Below are 23191 nucleotides of genomic sequence, written 5' to 3' on the forward strand. Positions count from 1 at the left end.
CTGTTCGAGGTAGACGATTAGGATTTGTTGAGCGATAGCTTACCGTTTCGGCGAAAGCGAGATTTGTTGTGAAGAATAAGTCTTCAACTGGAATGATCTCTTGATCTCTTATTTATTGTTTCTTTGAGCATACCAATAATTTTGCGTTATGAATGCGTATTAGTATGTTCGAATGTATATGTGGAAATTCTGTCACAATGAATTGGAAAGATCCGCTTCCGCTCGTAGGTACTCTTGAATAAGAGTTCCTTCAACTATAGCATACATCCATACATACATTGAACCATATATTATAACAATTATAATATAAATGATACATAGATATGTTATTGACGCATGCATGCATATATTATAAAATTTATATTATATGATGCATGAGCATGCTATAAAATTAAATCATGCATCTAAAATTGTAACATTTATAATATGATGCATGAAATTAAATGCATAACCTATTGTGGGATTTTATACTATATGACATACCTTATGGCATATAATAATAAACTTAAATCATACATCACATGTATAATATAAAAGCAATTAATGGACCGGGATTGGACACCTATTAAAAAAAACTAACTATTACAAGATAATTATCCATCCGGTTCGAAATAGGTGAACTGGGCCTTGAACCGTTTTAACCATACTAGGAACCGGTCCAAATGAACCTAAACAGCTCAAACTGAAGAACCCACAAATCGAACCGAATCAGCAGACCACGGACCATGCACGAACCAAAGCTGAACTAGAGCTGGAACTCGTGAAAACTCGATCTCGGAGCGTCACGACGTCGTGCCCTAGCATCATCATGCTATGAAGTTTTCCTTCATTCGTCGCATCGCAGCGTTGTGACACTAGGGCACAGCGTCATGATGCTACTGTACAGTTTCGAACAACTTCGGAACTCCATGGAAAACACCTCGAATTCTCCAGAAAATGGTCGGGAACATCACGAACGACTCAACAAACAAAAAATACATACTCTATCGCAATTAATGCCCCAAAAATGGGCCCTTACAAAACCAATTTTATAAATAAAGTGATGAATCTAAATGCTCAATCCCGAAAACATCCATTAATGCATACCACATTCAACAAAGAATTCATCATATGAAATATACATAATGATTAACCACCATAAAAGTAAAATTAAATTTTGAAGTTTTGAAAAAGAAAAAAAAAAATTGGGCCATAAACCTCGCTCTGATACCAATTGAAGGATCCATGTGAAGGGTCCGCAATGGAAATGAATCGTCCCAATTCCTAAAATTTCACAGAATACTAATTTTATAGATAACAAAACAAAAATTTATACATTTAACAAATATAATACAACACGTTTTTAACAAAAATACAAGAAGAATAAATTAGGGTTCATAACCCTTACCTTTGAAGAACAATCTTCAATGGATTCTATCGAACCGGTGAACACCACCATGAATGGCTACCTCGGTATTCTCTAGATGAGAATCCATGAGGAGTGGGGTTCTGACAATATTGGTGAGGGAAAAAGAAAGGAGCAAGAAGAGGAAGAAGTAAATGATTGGGAGAGAACGTGAGATTTATAGAAAAACTTTATTCTGTTAGAGCACCCAGAGGAAGAGAAAAGAATAAAACCCATATGTTAGAAAAACTCTTCCCACTAACGTAGTAGAGAGAAAGAACGGGGAGGAAGTTACAACTCTTTTCTAAAAAATTCAAAAAATAAATAAATCAATATTTATTTATTTTTTTAATAAATTATTTAATATATATTCATATGATAAGTACCTTATCGTATAATATATATTAAACTATATATTATATCAAATATAACATATAACCTATAATTTTAATATTATCGTATAATTGCTAAATTATGAAAATGCATGCTTGTTTGCTAAGATTAATTGAATTATAGTGTTTCAATATCTTAATTGCTTCCGCATGTTAATTGTTAACTCCAACAGGACGCGCGGTTGGTGGTGAGCTACGAGAGAGAGGAAGAAAGAAAAAAAGTTGGAGGTTGAAGAAGAAAGCACTCGGAGGGTGGTAGAGGAGGGTTTTGGGACCACTGAGTCATGTATCTGGTATACGAGTATGAAGTCGTGGACCCCAGTCCACGACTTCCTAGTTAATGCAGCATGTTAGACATGTGACAATCGTCAGGTGGCAGGTCAGCAGATGGTCACGTGATGTGTGGAGAGAAGTCGTGGACCTCAACTGCGATTTAGCTTTAAATCATAGACCGGATATACGTGTTATGTGCTTACTCAGCACTCATGGACCCGACCCACGATTTCACTACCCTATTTTTGTCATTTCTTTCAATTAAACTCTATTTTTGTCAATAAATATTAAATAACATTATTTTAAACAAAAATTCGCCTAAAATACAAGGACTAAATATTTGACTAAAAAGTCAAAAGAAGATGCTCGACATGGGAATCTTTAAAACCTATGTTCCAATAGGCAACCAAAACTCTTGAGATGTCATGCAACAAAATCGATACGCTTATGAGCATTTTACACTACAACAACACAAATGGGTAATTTAGATGTTCATTCTATGGAAAATTTTGGATTTTCATGAAATAAGTCACCTTAGTTCACTTTTATAAAAATAATAATAATAAAATTAAGATATACTCTCAACTTCAACCTATGATTTATTTGTTTGCTATCTACTTATTGGTACGTTTTCAAAATCCAAATCAAAATTTGAAAATTAAAAGAAGTTTTTAATTATTTGTAGAGAAACAAAAGCTAAAAATAAAAATGATACTCTTTTTTAATTATTATTATTATTACTTCTACTAATGTTTTATTTTAGTATAACTTCATGGACACAAGGAAGAGGGATCAAACTTTCCACCTCTAAGATGAAAGACATGTCAATTATCAATTCAGCTAAGCTCACTTTTTCTTCTAATGTTTTAATATATCAACTTCAAATTTTTGTAGAACGGTAACTAATTAATTAACTAACAATCATGTTATATAAAGTTAAATATATTTTAATAAATACATGGACACCATATTGTTACTAGTTGCTAGTGGCGAATCTATGAAGAAGTTGGGGCAAGTGCCCCTCAAATGCTCATGTTTTTTAAAATATATTCACTTAGGGGAAAATTATTATTATTATCGAGTCAATTTCGAGGGATAAAATTTAAGACGTACTAAAATCACATAAATTAAAAATTGGACATTTAAAATGACTAAAATTAAATAAACCTAAAATACTTATGCCAAAAATTGTTTTATTAAACTGTTAAGACAAATATACACTATAAAATTTAGATACCAAAATAATGCCATTTTAAAATTTAATTGGAAAGAATAGATGAAATTATCAACAAATGTAGACGTTGATATATATTTATGATTTAAATAAAACGAAATAAAAAATATCTAAATTAATAAATAAATATTTTACACTTTTAAAATAACTTAAATACTAGTTATAATATTACATTAACGGTAGGTTGCATTTTTTTCTTTACATTTCATCGAATTTATAGGGTATAATAAAAATGTCAATTCACCTCTTATATTAATATTAGAAATTTAAACTCATAGATTTAAATGTCGCGGAAATTTTAATACTTTGTTGGATTCAAATCTCTTACAGAGGTATATGCAATGCTGAACCATGCTTGCTTACTTTTGGATTTTTTTTTTTTTTCTCATATTCAAAGTTGAATAAGTAAATAAATAAACCAAAGTTTTGTCGATGATTATTTTATACAAACATTTTGCCCTTAGCATTAGTCAAGGTCAGCTTATCATATGAATCTTCTTCTACAGTTTTAAAACCGAATAAATTTTCGAAAGCATTGAAAATTGTTATTAACGTCATTTAAAGAAAATAAATAAAATTTCTTTGATGGACTAATGATGAAATTAATCAATTTAATAATATAAATTAATGATAATGGATAACATAATCAAAGTTTAATTAGATAATATCAAACGTGGCCACCACCGGCATATCTCTCTCAATCGTAAGTCAACTCCAACGCCACTGAAATTTCTGGTTCTTCCCTTCAACCAAAAGCCTCCTCGTCTCGCAATTTTTTCCCTAATTTTTTTTAACCAATTTGAAAAGAAATTGGAATTTCATCAACCGACCTGTTGATAATTCGAATTATGGCAATCAGGAAGAAGAATCACGTTCTCACTTGTCAATTCTTGTTACTTTTGTTGCCACTGCCGCCGCCGCCGCCGGCCGCCGCGCAGGAGACCGGAGCTGGAACCATACCGGTATCATCGGAGCCGGAGGTTAGTAAAAACATGGCGATTGCATTCGTTTCGCTGATTTCCGCCTTCTTTATACTTGGCATCGTTTCCATTTACACGCGCCGCTGCAGAGAGAGGAGGTTAAGAGATGTTGGCATCGGAATAGGTGGCGGCGGTGGCGTGCCGTGGAGGCCGTCGCGTGGACTTGATCAGGCATTCATTGCAACATTTCCAACTTTTGTGTACTCGACGGTGAAAGGGCTGAAAATCGGGAAAAGCTCACTGGAATGCGCCGTTTGTTTGAATGAATTTGAAAATAGCGATATGTTGCGATTGATCCCAAAGTGTAGCCATGTTTTTCACTCGGATTGTGTTGATGCTTGGTTAGTTTCACACTCGACTTGCCCTGTTTGCAGAGCTAATCTCTGTCCTAAACCTGGTGAAGTGACATTGTCCATCGTTAATTTTGATCCGTCCACCGGCTCAGAAATAATCGGAATCGAACGGTCGCCGACGCCGTCGCCATCGCCGACGCCGAACCACGTGTCGATTCCGGTCGTCGAAGACCGCCGTGCCGGGGAAGGAGTGGCAACGGAGACGACAAATGTGACGAATCCAAGTCCGATGGCGAACCGGAGTACTCCGACTCGGTCGAGGTCGTTGGGATGGCGGTTGAGCGGAATATTCCAGCGGTCTAATTCGACCGGGCATGAGCGGTTCACTTTGCGATTGCCGGAGCCTGTTCGGAGTCAGCTAATGAACTCGACGCTGAACCGGACCAGAAGCTGGGCGGAGTTGCCGAGAGTGCAGAGTTTGCGACGGGGATATCGAGGTGGAACCGGAGAAAACGGCGGGTGGAGGAATTTCCTACAGCGGACGTTTTCGGTGCCGGCTCCTATCGTCGGAAGGGCTGCCGGAGCCGGGCGGTCTCCGGTGGATGAGGACTTCGGCGAACGGTCGTTTGCCCGGCTGAGGCCGAGTGGAAATGGTCCGAGTACGGCGGCGGATTAGCTTTAGAGTTTGAGGTTTTGACTGGTCAAGACTCGAGAATCCATTTGGTACATAGTGATTTTGGGTTTTTTTTTTCTTTTTCCTTTTCTTTTCTTTTTGAAAGTTAATGAAATTTGTAAATATACATTTCAAATTTTTTTAAAAATTTACTGTCCGAGTAAAAATTAAAATTAAAATAACCCTAACAAATCTTTTTTTAGTAGAATAATTGAGAAAATGCATGCTAAAATTGAACCCAGAAGTGATATGTTATAAAATTATAAATTCATAATTGAAATTGGGACCAAAGAGGTATCGTTCTAGTGATTCGTTAACTTTCTTTTTATTATATTTTGGAAATGATATTCCTTTCACTACTCATTCAAATCCATAAATCAATTTTGTCAGGTCTAAAGTTTTAAAACTTTCTCATTCCATGACCAAAAGAGAGAAACTTCTATATTTTTCTGAGTCATTTTCTTGATAATAGATGAAGAAATTAGACATTCAATATTCTATATATATATATATATATATATATATATGTTACCTTTTTTAGATTTTTATGTTATTTCAAGGAAATGAAGAGGAATGAGGAATCTTTGTCTCGATATTTACCTACCCATTAAAGCAAGAGGATATTCTTTGATTCTTGAAGACTAAAACCCACCAAATTGCCAACTATATATTCTTTGAATGATTTTTATGATTTGGAATCTTTTATTTTGCCCAATGATGAGTAAAGAGGGAAAGAACTATTTATTCGATCTAATTTAGTAATTAGTATTGTGACTTTTTAAAAAACTTTAAAGATTGATTTTAAGATGGAGTGTGAACTCATCGAAATATCTTTTACTTTGCTCAAACTCCATATTTTTTTAGTAGACTAATAGTTGTTATGGTTTATTTTTTAATGTAGTTAAAAATATTTTTTAGTTATTAAGAGAAGAAACTGAGGTCAAATCTTATAGTGAATATTTACTTCATCACTATATAACAATGTTATAGAGTAAAACAAACTATAATTATTCAATTATTTTCAACAATCCTATATTTGATTTTTGGGACAAAACTCTTCTTGGTCTGGCTTTACTTTTTCCCCCTTATCCCCTCATTGTGATTGATAAGAAAAAATTTAAATGAAAAGGCAAAAGAAAAAAGCCCACATACACCACTGAATTTTATCTAAAAAATTTAATGAATAATTTATGTTAAAGAACCACATAGTTACACTCGTAAAGGTACAAGACCAAAATAAAACCATAGAAAAGTCGCATATATTTGGCATATAAAAAATATATTAAAATGACTAGAAATATTTCATAATAAATAAACTTCCTCACAAAAATAAACATAGATTACCTAGCATAAAATTTGTACAAGAGATTCAAATCTTCCACACTATCTTGTTAAACTAAAAAAAAAAAAGAAAGAAAAAAGGAAAAATCTCTAGTACCTCTTAACTATTTCTAAATGAAACTATCCCAAATCAACCGCATCTTTTAAATATATATCGAGGAACATACTTGCAACAATAGTACACTGACGAAATACAAAATAACAAACATTTCTAAAAAATAATACATACCTATGAAAGCACAACATCAAAATGAGTAATTAGTTCCCTTTTTCTAAGTTCACAAGCAAGCAAAAGCATATGGCCACTTAGATGCTCATCACCCAAAATTACACATCTTCAACATTTTTAGATAACCATACTTGTTTTATAGGAACAATTTCTAAAATATCTAGAAATACTTTATAATCGGAAATGTCTTAAATTTACATAATGTTCTAATAACGTCCTTACGACTATTCATTAATTTATAATTAACTTGATTTAATTTGAACTTATATGATATTTATTTTTATTATTTAATTTTAAAAAAATTAACATCATTTTACGGTTCTATTTGTTATTTTTCTCAACAAAATAATATATGTTAATTTAAGATTTTTTATAAAATAAATACAAATGTAAATTTGAATTGTAATATCTTTCTAAAAAAAATAAAAACTACTATAATATAACCAAAGAGAATGAAGTACATAGATGATAATACTTATTTTAATTATAAAATGAAAATAAAGAAGAGTATATATATATATATATATATGAAAAAGAAAAGGTAAAAAATGTAAAAAGATGATACCTAAACAAGGGAATCTAGAAAACGCATGTTTCAGAAGGGAATCCAAAACACTTATGATACCCTCCATAAGAGGGTCCTAGAATGCCTAAAAATCTCTAGATGTCTGGACATCTTACATTACTATAAAATAAACGCAATAATCTAGATGCTCATTCCATGGGAGATTCCCAGGAAACAAACGAGCTCTTAAATTTACCCAATTTTTCAAGCCATGAACCTACTAATAATGCTCATGCCACCTTCCACTCATTTGAACCTTCTCAGAATTAAAACAAGCTAGCATCCTATCCACAGATGATAACAATGAACATCCAAGAGCAAACTATACCACTATAATATTTACATGACAAAAGAGCGACGAAGATAGAGTCAATTTCCACAAATTCCAGCTTAAAGATTTGGTTCATACTAAAGATTAAGAACACATGCAATGAAATTAAACTAACTAAAATCTCCACTCAACAAAATCACTCGTGATCAACACGCTCTCATAGACAAAAGTGACAGCCTATGGGAGAACATATTACCTTTTTAGATCCAATAGATGGCTTAAAAGTTCGGTACTACTTTTTCTTAAAGGTAATATTTTAATTTTTGTCTGAATACAGACAACTTTCGATGCTACGCTCACTAAGACATTTAACTTAAGAATATCCTATAGGGAATACAACTAGTGGCCAACATACCTCCTTCCCCAATGAAAGCTTCCAACTCCATTGCCTACGTTACATCAATCACACATTTATATATAATTGCCAACCACCCAACATGTCAATCTGTATTCAAAGTATTACATCAAACATTAGAAATTAATATATAAAATATTCGTGCCTGCCACATAAAGAAAGGATGTTTGTTCTTTTTTTAATGCTTTAAGGACATATTTGAATGAACTTTCTAAGCGCTTAAAAACATTTTCTATTTCACTTGATAAGTCAATCCAAACATGTCCTAAAATTATACTAAAAAAATTTGTTAAACATCAAAATGAAATCAATAAACAAGCAACACGGATGCAGCAAACATACCAGAAGAACGAGGGTCAAGGAAGATAACAAGGAGATGGGATGAGCATGGAATATGTTCATAGAGCACATTATGATAGCGAGAAAATAATAACAAAGAAATAGGATCAAAAAGCAAGAGCAGAAACTCCCTATACGAAAAAAAATATTAAATAAAAGCCATGATATTTCTCCTTTTACAAAAAGGGTAAATTTCATTATTAAGTGGAACAATTTTTCATAGTATAATAAGTGAAGATCTCGGGATTTCAACATTTGACTTTGAAAGACAAAACATATATCAATCACCGCTAAGATATGCTAACATTGATTTAGGTGAGACAATTTTAATCTATCTTCAGTTTCATTCCAATTAAATTACCTCTCATTAATCTGGGGGAACATAAACTGCTAAAGAACCAACTGACTAAAAATATTTTTTTTTTTCAAAAAAACATTAAAAAATCCAGCCTTTTCAATAAAAATGTCAAAATCCAATTAAATGGTACCCACCCACCAAAAGAACTAATGCACATAATGATGATGATATAGGGCTATTTTTAACTATAGAAAAATAAACTAAAATATTTACAAAATCTAGCAAATTTTAGAACTTTCAATGATAGACGTTGATAGACAGTACTGTCTATCATTGAAAGTTCTAAAATTTGCTAGATTTTGTAAATATTTTCAACAGTTTTACCATTTGAAATAATTTTCCAATAATATATCTCATCTTAGTCCCACTAAAATTCACGGCCACAAATCTTAGGAGTAATAAGAAAAACAGAATAGCAATTACACTAGCCATTTATGTTAAGACTAGTTGACGGAGTAACAAGAATAAGGATAAAACTGAGTAAAGCATTAAAATAAAACTTTTCCAATTCCTTTTTGAAACTTTCCACCCTCTGAGGCAATGGAAAGTAGCATGATCTAAAAATGCATAACCAGACAAACGAAGGCCTAGATTTATTTTAAAGCCATATGCTATACAGAAATAAAATGGAGAAAGAGAGAAGTTCATAGAGTTCTAATAGATCTAGCTAGTTAGATAGAGAGTAAATTAGCCAACATAAATATATAGCCCAACTATTGGAGATATTACTTACTCTTTTAAATATCAGAAGTTTGAATCTCGCCAACGTCCAACCCTATTTGAACACAAATAGATATAATATAATGCTAAAACACTATTTATCCTGCAAGGCTGCAACATCGGGCAGATGAAGTCAACCGTAGAGTCATAGCCGCCTCAGCCCTGTTGAAAAGAGGCAAACCTATAGCGACAAGGAGTTGAAAGATTTGTAATTTGATGATGATAATGTTTCTTCTCTACCCTTTGTGTTATTGAAAAAACATAAGAAAAAACAAAGGCTTTGATTTTCTAGACTTGACGACTTGGCACTCCTCTATAAGGATAGTAATTAATAATAACCTGTTGCAAATTTCATAAATTATACCAGTAAACACTCAAATAGTTTGCAAAAATGATTATTTTTTTAAAAAAGAAAACGGGTCTCTTTATTATTATAATATAAGTAGAGACTAGTATTCCAAAGTACAAGAGATTTATACAAAGAGCCTAAAGAGCAGACAACAAGAAAAAACCCAAGCCTACTTGAAAAGAAAAACGAGTACCACTTTAGAAATGAAATGATATCCTAGACAGTAAACTGGTAAGAGTTAAAATGCTGGAAAAATAAAAGTCTGCCAATTAAGAAAAAAGTCTTGGATTGAGAAGCCATCAAAATCTTTGTTCAAAGAGCACCAAGCCGACGCATTCCTTTTAGCTAAATCAAAGCGAAATCCCAATTTTTCTCAGCATTATGGAAAATTCTCTGATTTCTTTTGAACCAAATATCAGAAAGAATTGCCTTGACCATGTTGATCCAAAGGAGCCGAGGCTTTTTTGGTAGAAAGGGACTCGGGAGGAGATAACAAAATTAAACATCTGGAAAAAAGACCTTATTGAATTGAATACGCAATTTCCGGAATTCTCACACATTTTTTTTACGAACAAGAGGTGAAAATACGAAAAAATAAAATTGGAACACTTTTCTACAAATGAGCATGAGAAAAGGAGATGCTGTAAGTCTTCACTAGCCGAATAACATAGAGGACAAACCGAGGGAAGTAGGGTGACTGAATGAAGCTTTCTTTCCAGAACCGTAGAGCAATTCAATAGACCGAACAGCATAATCCAAATTTGGATGTTTACTCTCCTTGGACTTTTAGATTTCCAAAGAGCTTTGAAGAGGTAGATCTCCATAGGTGGTTTGGAAAAGAGGTGGGCTGGGAGGGACTTAACTGAGAAAAAACCCGATGCTTCCAAGGACCAATGACGACTATCCGGGTTAGAAGAAACTGTCTTTTCTGATAAAGCAAGTAGCAGTGCTTGAAAGTGAGCCATCTCTTCTTCCTTTAGCAACCTTCGAATGGTGATGGACCAAGAGTGTAAAGAGTGATCCCAATGCTCAACTATGGAACCCCTTGGTAATAAGGAGATCCTAAAAAGAGATGGAAACTGAGAAGACAAAGGAGAAAGGGAGAGCCAAGGATCTGACCAAAATCTGACTCTATTCCCCTCTCCAACAGTAAAGGGAGCTAAGTTTTCAAACTTGGACCAGCTCTTTGAAATGTTTATCCATGGACTTCTCAAACTATTCCCATACTTCCCGGAAGTGTGCCAATCAAAAGGCCCTTTGTCATGGATGCTGGAGGAAATGATCCTTCTCCAATATGCATTTTCCTCCATCATGTACCGCCAGTCCCATTTGGCAAGCAAAGTCGTGTTCTTAGCTTTGAGTCCTCCCAAACCAAGGCCTCCATTTAAAGTAGATTGAGAGACTAAACTCCATTTGGCCAAGTGATTGATTTTGCTTCCTTTATGACCTTCCCAAAAGAAGTTTCGGATTAATCTTTCTAGGGAGCAAACCACTGAATTCGGCATTGAGAAGATAGACATGTAGTATATTGGGAGGTTTGCTAAGACGGAAGAACAAAGAGTTGCCCTAGCCCCTCTTGAGAGATTAAAGCGTTTCCATTTATCCAGCTTCCGACGGACCTTTTCAACCACTGGCTGCCAAAAAGAGTGTTGCTTAGGATAACCTCCAAGGGGTAAACCAAGATAAGAAATGGGGAGAGCTTCGGCCCTGCAATTAAGAATACCAGCCATTGTTGATAAGTCACTTTCTGCTACATTAATTCCACTGAGGGCTGATTTTTCCCAATTAACCTTTAAAAGAGACTGATTGCTTCCTTAAGCTTTAAAAGCATTTCGTTCTCATATTTGCAAAAAATGAGAGTATCATCCGCGAACTGGAGCAATGGAACATGTATCCTCTCCTTACCGACCACAAAACCCTCATATACACCATTAACATATAACTTTTCAATGATTGAGCTGAGCACTTCACTTAATAAGATGAAGAAGAAAGGTGACAAGGGATCTCCTTATCTAATACCTCTTGAAGCAAGAAGACGACCTCGGTGTCTACCATTGATGATGATTGAGAATTTAGGGTCTTTAATACAGCCCAAAATCCATGAGATCCATCAGGAGTCTAAATTTTTTGAAATTAAAATCTTCTCTAGAAATGACCAATCCACCCGATCAAAGGCTTTCTCTAGATCGAGCTTTAATATCCATCCCTTTTTCTTTTTTGCTCCGTAATCTTCCACCACTTCATTAGCGATCAAAATGGCGTCAAGAATTTGTCTTCCTTCGATGAAAGCATTCTGAGATGGGTTGGTAATAGAATTCATTACTCTTTTCAATCTTTCTGCGAGAACCTTGGCCACTACTTTGTAAGTTAGGGTAGTAAGGCTGATTGGTCTGGAGTCCTTGATGGAGACTGCATCTTCTTTTTTTTGGATAAGGCAAATGAAATTCTCTCTTACACACGCATTCAATTTGCCACTAGAGTAAAAGTCCTCGAAGAGCTTAGTGAAATTATCCTTGACTAAAGGCCAGAATCTTAAGAGAAACTCTGAGGTAAAGCCATCTGGACCAGGTATTTTGTTTTTTCCCAATGATTTGATGGCCAAAACAATTTCTGTTTCCATGAAACCTGTAGTGAGCATAGCATTCTGAACTTGTGAGACTTGGGGCCAATCTAAAGGGGTTGGTAAGTACCTAACACCTGGGAATTTAGAGAGAGAGAATCATAAAAGTTTAGGATAATTTCTTCAACTTCCTTCAAAGAGTTTGTAGGCATCCCTTGGTCATTGAGTAGCTCAATAATCTGATTCTTCTTTTTCCTTGCTGCCAAAAATCGATGAAAAAAACTAGAATTTTGATCTCCCAATTTCAACCAATTCAACTTACATTTCTGTATTAGATCCCTTTCTTTCAGCATATATATCCTTAGAAATTCTGTTTTTAACTTGGCTATGTTGACTGCTAACACTGAGTCCCCTCCCAAAGAGTCAAACTGAGCTTCCTTTTCGGCTATTTCCTTTGACAGGGCCATTTCATCTCTATTTTGTGCTTCTTGGTATTCAGTTTTTAGTGCTTCCTTGACCAGCCTTAAGTTTGCATTGATGATATAACCTGGCCATCCCTTAATTTTGCTGTTTTTCCATGATTTTTCAATGGAAGAGACACACTCTTTGTTAAGTAACCAGCTGTTACAGAATCTGAATGGAGATGGGCCCCAATTAATAGCTCCTGCACTTAGGAGCAAAGGGAAATGATCAGAAAGAAGTCATACCTGGCGGATCACCTTTGAGTTAGTAAACAATACATCTCATTCCTTGTTAATCAAAAATCTATCCAGCAGAGATTTTGAGGTGGAATTTTCTCCCCTGGACCAAGTAAATTTCCCATTTGATAAGGGAATCTCTAGCAGGTTGACTGAATCAATGAAATCATTAAAAAGCTTCATGCCTTTGGTATATCTTCCAACTGGTGATCGTTCATGACTCCAACGGGTTAGGTGAAAATCCCCTCCCATGCACCAAGCATCAGTGCAGTAACCTGCAATGGCTGAGAGCTCTGGCCATACATGTTTTCTTTCCTTATAATCAACCGATCCATAAACATTGGTAATCCAGCATACTTTCTTGCATAAGGTACGACATTTGACTGTTAGAGAGTATCCCCCTTTAAGGGATTCTACAACTTTAATTTTGCTGCTGTCCCACATTGTTAATAAACCACCAGATTTTCCAAAAGAATCCACTGATTCCCACCCAATTTCCTTTGAACTCCAAATAGATTTGATGAAGGCAGCATCTAAACTCTCCTTCTTTGACTCCTGAATAAGGACTACATCTAGATGTATGCTTTTAAGCAGCCTTCTAATTGCAATTCTCTTATTTAGATCTTTAAGACCCCTTGTATTCCATGAAAGAATCTTCATCAGCTGGAAAGTGGGAGGGGGCTGTCAGGGAAGGGGTTTTCAGGCCAAAATGAATCCGCAATCCTTAACTATTGAGGAAAGGTGCTCTGGAATTTCTAGAGGCTGAACTGAGGTGGAGTGAGGGGTACAAAGCTTCAAAGATATATCCTTTTCTTCAGTAGAGAATCAAGTCTGGAGGTCTAATCCAAGGACAGAGTCTTGGGGCTTTTCATCTTGATTCGAAACAGGGCAAAATTCCAATTCAGCACTGCTTACACTAAAAGGTGAGTCAAATTCCCGAATCTCTAAACTTCTTGGTTTTCGAGGGGTGCAGGGTAACCCCCTAATGAAAATGTTGTTTGACTCTGGAATTTTGAAACTAGAGTGGTTGAAAAGCAGAGTTTGATGGCTGGGGAGGGTTTTATTTAAAGTTGGAGAGGGGAGTTGGATTTTGGTGCAACATACCTCTAGCAAATCATGGTTACTTTCACTCTGCACTAAAATGGAGGGATCAGAAGCCTCATTTTCTGTCGCAAGGGGCCTGTCTTGAAGCCCTGTCCATTTATTTTTGAAGAATGTTTTTCTCCGAGTGAAGACATTGGAGAAGTGGGCCCGATTGATTGAATGGTTTTGCACTGGAGAATGGGCAAAAATGATTATAAAAAATTGTTTCCTCGAAGACTAAAGCCCACCAAGTTGGCCACCAACTACATTGCCCTCGTTATATATTTTGTCTTTAATATATACATATATAATTACCAACCATCTATCGTGTCAATAGGTATTCTAGTTCTTCACCAATATATTCAGAATTTCAGAAATATACCCCCAATCTTCAAAAGAATGAAGTCTTGTTAGAAACAAAAACCTTCCTGAAGTTTGGAATCACCTCCTCCTCCTCTATTTTGCAAAATCACTTATTGGAAACCTCCACCTTGCTTCACAAAGAAGCTGAAAGGTCAAGGGGAAAGTAAAATCCATTGCAGTCTTTGCTGCCAAGACATGCCTTAAATAAATCTTCAATCATCTTGCAAAATCCACCAAAAAAATAAACATTGAATCTTGATGAAAAAAGTACCATTCCTTCTTTTTTTCTCCTCTCTCTCTCGTCCAGCAAATAATTCTCATGAAGCAAACAAACAAAAAAATATATATTTGTTTAAAATACCACATTTACTTTCCATGCTGGCCATAACTGAAAAAAAAATAAGAAGAAGAAGAAAGGAAGGACTTGAGCATTTGAAGAAATTGCTTACTAGAAGATGAAACTCAAAAAAGAACAAACCAACTAAAAATCACATAGATATGGTCAAGGTGTTCCTCTTCCATCGACCATTTCGAGAAAAATAGTTTTTTATAGAAAGTTTTTTATTGAAAGTTTGGGAGAGCGATGTGTTGTGAAGTATTTGGGGAGTGAACAAGAACACGAATTTTAGGGGGGACTGAGAGGTAGTCTGTGGATGTTCAGGCCCTAGTGAGATTTATGGTTTCTCTTTGGGCTTCGGAGACAATTTCTTTTGCAACTATTTGGTTGGTCTCATTTTGCTTGATTGGAGTCCCTTTCTCTAGGGTGCTTCCTTTTGGGGGGCTTGGTTTTTTTTTACTAACAGGAGAGAGATGAAACTAGAAGATGATGCTTAACTCTAAAGAAAAATCCAATAAGAAACCAACCGGACGAAGGTTAAGGTTTGGGGGTAGGAGAACACAAGAGAGAACTAGGCCGGGGATGTTAAGTTCTATTCTTAGTTTTTCATCAACGAAGAAACAAATTGTAAGACCCCTTATTTTGGGAATAGTAGGATTACTAGTAAATATTAGGATAAGTATTAGAAGGGGTAAATTAGTAATTAGATAAGGAGTTGGTTAGGGCTTTTGGTTATAAATAGAGGGAGTAGGTTGAGAGGAGGTAGGAAGAATTTGGTGGAAATTTCTATTGGGGAATTTGGGAGAGACTAGCCCTCTCGAAAGGCTAGGGTTTATCTTGTTAGTTTGTGAGTTTATAGCATATTTCAATACATTTTCCTATATTTCTATAATTGAATTGTCCTTTAGTTTTTTCTATATTTTCTAGTACTGTTCTTGTTAGGAGGGTTCCTAACAAATTGGCATCGGAGCCGTTCTTTCTTGGAGAATTGTTTTTGCTATGGATCGTGGTCAAAGGCTAGATTCAAGGCTGTGGGAGATACAAAAAGAAAAAAAAGGCAATACAACAAAGGATCAAGGAGTCTCTGCAAAGAGATAGAGAAAGAGAAGAGAGAAGGCTGGCAGACACCCAAATAGAGAAGGAAAACCTTGTTCGGAAACTATTAAGACGAGTTCGAAGAGTGGCTGAAAGGCAACGATCGTACCTGAGAACACCTCCGAAAAAGCAAAAGTCAATCGACAAACCAAGAGGGAAGGAAAGAAAGAGGTATCACCGGGAAAGACAAAATCAGAACAGAGACCTAAGATCAAACTTGTTGGAAGGGAACAATTTCAAAACAATAAAAGAGGAGGTAAGGATCAGGGAGTCCGAGAGAACAAATTCGATAGCACATTCAGGGAGAAAATGAATCGAAAGGCGAAGATGAATAGAGGAAGGAGAAACATACCGGCCAAAAGACAAAAGGGCAAGTGGAAGAAGCGTCACAAATCAGCAGGGTCAGAGATGAAGTTTCTTAAAAAGCACCGATATAAGTTCCAAGAAAAGCGAGAGAAGGGATCGGGAAGGTATAACCATGAAGGAACCAACGAAGGAGATCACTACCAATGGTAAGAATGGGTGTGGCGAAAGAAAAAGTCTTGAAGAAGAACTTCCCAGCGTGGTGGCGTACGGACAGAGAAACGACGAGGTACAAACTTAACTGATTGGACTTACTCTAATAAACAAAATGGCAAGCAAAGGACGGAGAATACGCGGGCGGAGGATGGGTTGAAATGGCGAAAAGTCCGGCGAACGAAATCATTTCTGATCATGCCAGAAGAAGAAAACGGGAAGGCGAGGAGGACGGAAATAATGTATATGGCCGAAGAGGACGAGCGGCGGTGGTGGGAGAAGAAGACGTGTAAACGGAGAGACTATTCTCGGGAAGAGCAGATGCTGTGCAACAAAGGTCAAGGAGCAAGTGCACGAATGGCGGTCATCGGAATGCGGGTGGCAGCGAAGAAGCAAGTGAGGTGGGAAGTCTTCACGAAAGATGGGTTGGGATTTGCAGAGGGAGACGGAAGACCATGGGCAGAGAATAAGGCTCGGGAAAAGGAAAAGGGGGTGAGATGGAAGAAGAATCTTTTACCCACGTCATGAGAGCCTTTTTGGGCTGGGTAAACAGGCCCATCTATTCTCGTATATGAAGAACAATAAAAGGTTAGAAAGGTTAAACACGTGTAAAAAAGAAAAAGAAATAGAGTTAAGGAAAGGAGCTAGGGATATGGCCTGTTCTGTCATCCAATATGGGCTTCAAATGCAACAAAAAGGCCCAATACATCAACTAAACAATTCGAGACCAGAGAACAGAAAGATTGGCTGCATTATTTTGGGTTGGATTCACTTGAAGCTAGTTGCTATCTTTAAGGAGGATGAGGTATGAGCCCAGATGGGGCTGGACCAACATGTGGATCATGGGCCTAGCCCATGAGATGAGAACTTCAAATTTAAAGACCAATACAAATGGCTTGGAAATTTGCCCAGAGGTTTGCAACTTGTTAATTGGGGCCACGTACTTTGTGAGAAGAAAGAAGATTATGCAAGTTTATGGGGTCCTTGGCTGCTTATTGGGCCAAATCCAAGTGCATTAGTTAAAGCCCCATGGCTTTTCGAAACTGAAGTGAGGGGAAACTTCAATTTTAAACACAAAAACAGATAGTGTGAAGATGGGCCCGTTCACATGTCTAAAAAAATTGATTGTGGGAAATTTTGTGTTCTTGGGCTGTTTTATGGGTTGAAGTCAACGGAATCAATGGAAGCCCATTTTGTTTTTGAGACTGGAAGAAAATTGTATATGAAGACAGGGGCATGAAAAAAAAAAAAATCTGATCTTAAATTTTAATTTTTGTTTTGTGTTTTGTAAGCACACCTTGAGGACAAGGTGTCTTCGAAGGGCGGAGTAATATAAGACCCCTTATTTTGGGAATAGTAGGATTACTAGTAAATATTAGGATAAGTATTAGAAGGGGTAAATTAGTAATTAGATAAGGAGTTAGTTAGGGCTTTTGGTTATAAATAGAGGGAGTAGGTTGAGAGGAGGTAGGAAGAATTTGGTGGAAATTTCCATTGGGGAATTTGGGAGAGACTAGCTCTCCCTCTCGAAAGGTTAGGGTTTATCTTGTTAGTTTGTGAGTTTATAGCATATTTTAATACATTTTCATATATTTCTATAATTGAATTGTCCTTTAGTTTTTTCTATATTTTCTAGTACTGTTCTTGTTAGGAGGGTTCCTAACACAAACATTCTCAAATATACATGTGCTGTCACGTAAAAAAAAATATTGGCTTTTTTTCTTTTAATGCTTTACTTTAACATCTAAAAATTAAAAACTTATTCTGTACTTGACACTTGGCAGAACAAACGTGTATACCTTAAGTTATACTCTGCAGAAGAAGCCAAATTGTTGAAAGCCGCATCAACTGGACATGGTTCTCTTTCTTGTATGACAAAGTATACAAAAACACTAGGATGTAATTGGGTCTATACAGAAATGCTCTCATTTCAAAGATTAGTGATATTATTAAATTTATCATAAACCATAGCTTTTGAGTTCACATGGTATCATAGCCATGTTACAGTTAATTTTATTACACAAGCAAAGGTGATTATGCAGAAAGTAATCGCTAATACTCATCAACTAACCATCTCATATTTCGTAAGTGTTGGTTGCTACAATTTGGATAGATAAGCTATGGGCTAAACATAAGATGAGTGTTTTTGAAGGATTTCTGAAGCCCGTGAGAATTGTGAAAAAAAATTAAGTATCGAACATAAACTTTATACCTGGTAGTCCTTTAAAAATTCCCCAGTCCTCTTCAAGTCGACGACTCCACTTTGTTCTCTTGAATACTTAGCAGTTCATGGACCATTGCCTAGGAAACATAGTTACAAATGACCGACAGTAAATTCATAAGCCAAAACTCTCGTAGGTCCATTAATTTGATAGGAGAGCCAAAGGATCATCCCTCCTATCAAGTATCAGCTACCATCAAACAAATGATGAAAAAAGGTATATAAAAATATGAATCAATGATGCCACTTTAAGTACTGAATTTATGAAAGAGTCAATTGTCTATTTTGAAGTAATAAAGATATACTGATGAAACTTAAAATACATATCATTGCCCTATCCTCATGCACTAAGTGCGGATCGTCCTCTCTCTATCAAAAATTTCACATACACACAAACCATGCATTAAGCGTGGAAGGGCCAAGAATTTTCCTTAAGGAGAAAAAAAAAGCTCTCGTTATTGAAAAGGTTTTAGACCCCTGAAAAGAATATAAGCAAAGTTTCTTTATATGCAATTAGATTTTTTTAAAAAAAATGTCAGAAAATTGGTCTGTTTCAAAACACGTAATAAAATAAAATAAAAAGGAATAAGAAGAAGAAGAAGAGTCGATTTGGTCATGCAGAAAGTAACAACTAATATACATCAACTCACCATCTCATATATAATCAATAGCAAGCGTTCATGTCGGTGGCTCCATTTTATAGATAGGTAAAGGGCACATAATAAGCAAAATTGTTGTCAAAAAGATGTTTGAACGTTGAACTGAAAGTAAAAGCAAAAGGAACATCTAATATTTTATCAAATTTGTTCTAATCAACAATCATCATAATTGCACCAAAATAGAGTGAACGCCAATGTAAATAAATAAGAGTCGATGGTCCTTGATTCACATATGATTACTTCCTTGCATAAGAGTAAAACCAGATTAAAGTCTTCAATATTGTGCTAAGAGAAACGTCTATAGGAATGTCAACATATATATATGGCAAACACATATAACCATATACGAGAAATACACACACACACACACATATAGCATTTAGGTGAAGTAAATATAATAACCTTGAATGAGGCCCCATTTGCACACCAGTGCATGCCAATTTGTGTTCTATATCTGAACTAATATTAGAGCGGTTCCGCTCCACAGCTATTGTACTCATTACTACAACCTACTACGTGTTTGGAATGTTATCCTGCATTTTCCATAATTTGAATAGTTGTCTACAAATACGGTCATGTCCCCTGCGCAATAATGATAAGTTAAAATAATAATAATAATTCTGATACTGTGATCTTCATCGTTGATTCTCCACAAATAGCCACAGAGAATTTCCAATTGTATTTCATGGAAACCTTTCTTTTGTATGTCCAGGTTATTTCCTATAGTTTTGTTAAATTTAGGGAAACCTTTCTTTTATCAAATTTGTTCTAATCAACAATCATCACAACCTTCTTTTGTATGTCCAGGTTATTTCTTTTTTTTTTTTTTTCTTTTGTATGTCCAACTGTGTCGTTATAATTAATACAGAAAGGGCATTGTAGTTTTGTCCAGGTTTCTATTGAATAGCATAAACAAATATAAACCCAATGACTTCTTCATAATAAAAGGTAAAACAAATCAAATAATCTAATAATATAATATCTATAACATCTAATATAATCTAACATGCTAGATATCATCCACCGACTTTTCGACTCTTCGTCCAAATATCTCCAAAATTCTGATACATCAACATGTAAGCTTTATCTCCGATAATGGCGCATCCTCCAGCAATCCCACTCAAAGAACCAAACAAGATTTTTTATAATTCTAACTAATTAACATATAGTAACGAGTGAATAGAACAATGTTATACCCGCTGACCCTGTGAAAATCTCCAAAACCTTCTCGATTTCACTATCTCTTGAATGCCTGGAAATTCACTTGCCATTCCCATAAAGACATAATTACAAATAACCAACAGCAATGCATTAAAACTGTAGTTTCATCAGCCACTACGATTCAGGCGGTAGAGAGAAAATAGCCAGAAAATAAGAATAAGAATGAGATTGCGAAAGAAATAAAGGACTACCGAACGTATACCTGTGGAAAAGAGAGGGACTACAACGAAGTTGGAAACGTGTAGAACCACTGCGATCCTCCTTTGCCCACGGAAACCGTAGCCATCACTGGAAACATCCGCCGGTGGTAATCGACGTGGCTGTGCGCTGTAGTGAAGTTGTACGAAGAAATACAACTCTCTGAGGGAACAATATGAATCTTTCATCGGAGAAATGAAGAACGGCCTTTGCTAGAAAGAGAGGGAGAGATGCGATAGATAGGGAAAAAGGAAGAAAACAATTCCCAGATATTGATCGGAATGTTGCGTTGTGGAAGAGAGGAAGCGCGCGCGCGCGCGAGACTGTTGAGCCGTTTTGATCGCTCTCCCTGGTAACGGGTTCGCCGGATGATGACCCAAATTCAGGGGAGGGGAGGAAATGGGTTTTGCCCTATTTTGAAAATGATTTTTTTTTTTTTTCATTTACGTCAAATTTTGGTGAAATTATAACACGAAACTTCTCACAAATGAACTTTTTTGCTTTCTTACTCTCACTCCCTTCTCGAATAGATCGTTTCACTTTCGTTCTCTTACTCTCACTCTTCTAATCTAGCTCTACAGTGTCGTACACTTAATAAAGGGAGAAAAGAAGAAGATGGTCGTAGGTGCTTATATAAGGGTGATTTTGTAAAATTGCTAGTGTATGGGTCGTTTGTGCATCCAATTGGGCTCCAACTATAAAAACCATCCGTTATTACAACGCGATTCTAATTAACTACAATCAACACTATTTCAAACTCCACATTTGTTACAATATTTATTATTCTATATTCATTGTTTTTTATTATTTGTTATAATGTTTATTATTTCCTCATCAAACTAAAATAGTTTACACTTTAAACACATACTATTATAACTCATACTAGAATAATCTACATCATAAACACAAACTATTATAACTCAACTATAATAACTACGGCCTATAATAATCAATCAAGTGCCCTAAACGTCACTTTAAAAGGTACGACAAAGATCATTTTAGATTTTGAAAATGAGTCTTTTAATCAATTTTTTTCCTCTGATAACTCAAGTCGTTTAGAAAAATAGTTGTAGTTTTGCTTTGTTTTTTAGATTTAATGACCAGCGGTAAAAATGTAATTTTGCATTTTAAAAATCAAAGAAGTTCCCAAACACTAAAGTGGCCATCTTATCCAAAAAAAAAAAAACAAAACATAAAAGTCCATTTTTTACAATAATGAATAACCTAAGGGGATTCCCAGTTTATAAAAGACGTAAACTAAATACATGTTTTGTTCCCAACTAGGGATGGAAACGGTTCAGATAGGATCAGTTTGGTGATCAAACTGAATCGAATCAAATTTTTTAAAATGTGAAATCGAATCGAACAGGTTTATTGGTTCGAACCGAACCGAACCACATCGGTATCAAATTCGGTTTTGGCATTTTTAAAAAACATGTTATATTATTTTTTAATTAAAAAACGGTTCGATTCAGTTTGATTTTAAATTCGGTTTTGTTATTTAAATTAAAAGCGGTTCGATTTTAATTTCGAGTTTACTCTTTTTTTAAATATATAAACAAATAAATATATATATTAGTTAAAAGTGGTTCGGTTCGGTTTCAAATTCGGTTTTGACATTTTTAAAAAATCCATATTATATTCTTTTTTAATTTAAAAACGGTTCGGTTCGGTTCGATTCGATTTTAAATTTGATTTTGTTCTTTAAATTAAAAGCAGTTCGATTTTACTCTTTTTTATTCGATTTTTGCGGTTTGAATGACCCCCATATTCCCAACTCTGTTTAAAAGTTTACCATATAAACATTCATATTTTTGTCTTTTTCAATTTAATCCTTTGCAGTCAGCCAGTCAATTAATATTTTATATTGACTATTGATTAATGATAATCTTGCATATCATAACATTTAGAAAATTTAAGAAATAATTGAAGAAATAAATATGACAAAAGTTTCTAACTATCCCTCTCAATTTCTAATATGAATGAAAATATTTATATCATTTTAAATGTTGCAATATTATTCCAACGTTTTATAAACATTTAAAAATTAAAATTAAAATATAAAACTGGTGAGAATGTTAGATAAAAAAAGTCACTTGAATGTTATTAAAAAATAGTGACAAATAAATAAAACTATCGACTTACCGATACAGACAATGAAACCTACCTATTACTTTCTATTAGCCAACTACCAGTTAAATTATTATTTTTGAATTATTTAGGTCTCGTTTGGTAACAATTTTTTTTTGTTTTTTTTTTTTGTTTTAAAAATTAAGCTCATGAACTCTATTTTCACTTCAAATTTCTTCATTTGTTATCTACTTATCACAAATGGTTTAAAAATCAAGTCAAAATTTGAGAACTAGAAGAAGTGACTTTCAATTTTTTCTTTTTTTGAAATTCGGATAAGAATTCAAACGTTGT

The 23191-nt window shown here is 34.9% G+C and overlaps 1 protein-coding gene and 1 long non-coding RNA gene across 6 annotated transcripts; one reads left to right on the top strand and one right to left on the bottom strand.

The window, feature by feature from the left end:
- Positions 1-3826: 3826 nt before the first annotated feature.
- On the top strand, positions 3827-5411 carry LOC120084862 (RING-H2 finger protein ATL11-like). The gene has a single exon (XM_039040676.2). It carries the CDS (start codon positions 4132-4134, stop codon positions 5230-5232), a length of 1101 nt encoding a protein of 366 aa, XP_038896604.2. The 5' UTR covers positions 3827-4131; the 3' UTR covers positions 5233-5411.
- Positions 5412-7779: 2368 nt separating this feature from the next.
- On the bottom strand, positions 7780-21369 carry LOC150034071 (uncharacterized). Of its 5 annotated transcripts, none has more exons than XR_016532256.1 (7): positions 20772-21333; positions 20545-20600; positions 19751-19930; positions 18681-18769; positions 18268-18334; positions 9481-9629; positions 7780-8140 (listed from the first exon to the last, which is right to left on the bottom strand). It is a non-coding gene; the product is annotated as an uncharacterized LOC150034071 (long non-coding RNA). The 5 variants fall into 5 exon arrangements; XR_016532257.1 differs by having other exon boundaries at positions 19340-19930; positions 20772-21296; XR_016532255.1 differs by lacking the exon at positions 20545-20600 and having other exon boundaries at positions 20772-21369.
- Positions 21370-23191: the final 1822 nt, after the last annotated feature.

The sequence above is a fragment of the Benincasa hispida genome, chromosome 9, assembly GCF_027475165.1.
Source record: "Benincasa hispida cultivar pf3 chromosome 9, pf3_genome.v1.1, whole genome shotgun sequence".
NCBI lineage: Eukaryota > Viridiplantae > Streptophyta > Magnoliopsida > Cucurbitales > Cucurbitaceae > Benincasa > Benincasa hispida.

Excerpts from the sequence above, each read along its gene's own strand:
- LOC120084862 (XM_039040676.2), top strand. The coding sequence starts at position 4,132 with ATGGCAATCAGGAAGAAGAATCACGTTCTCACTTGTCAATTCTTGTTA.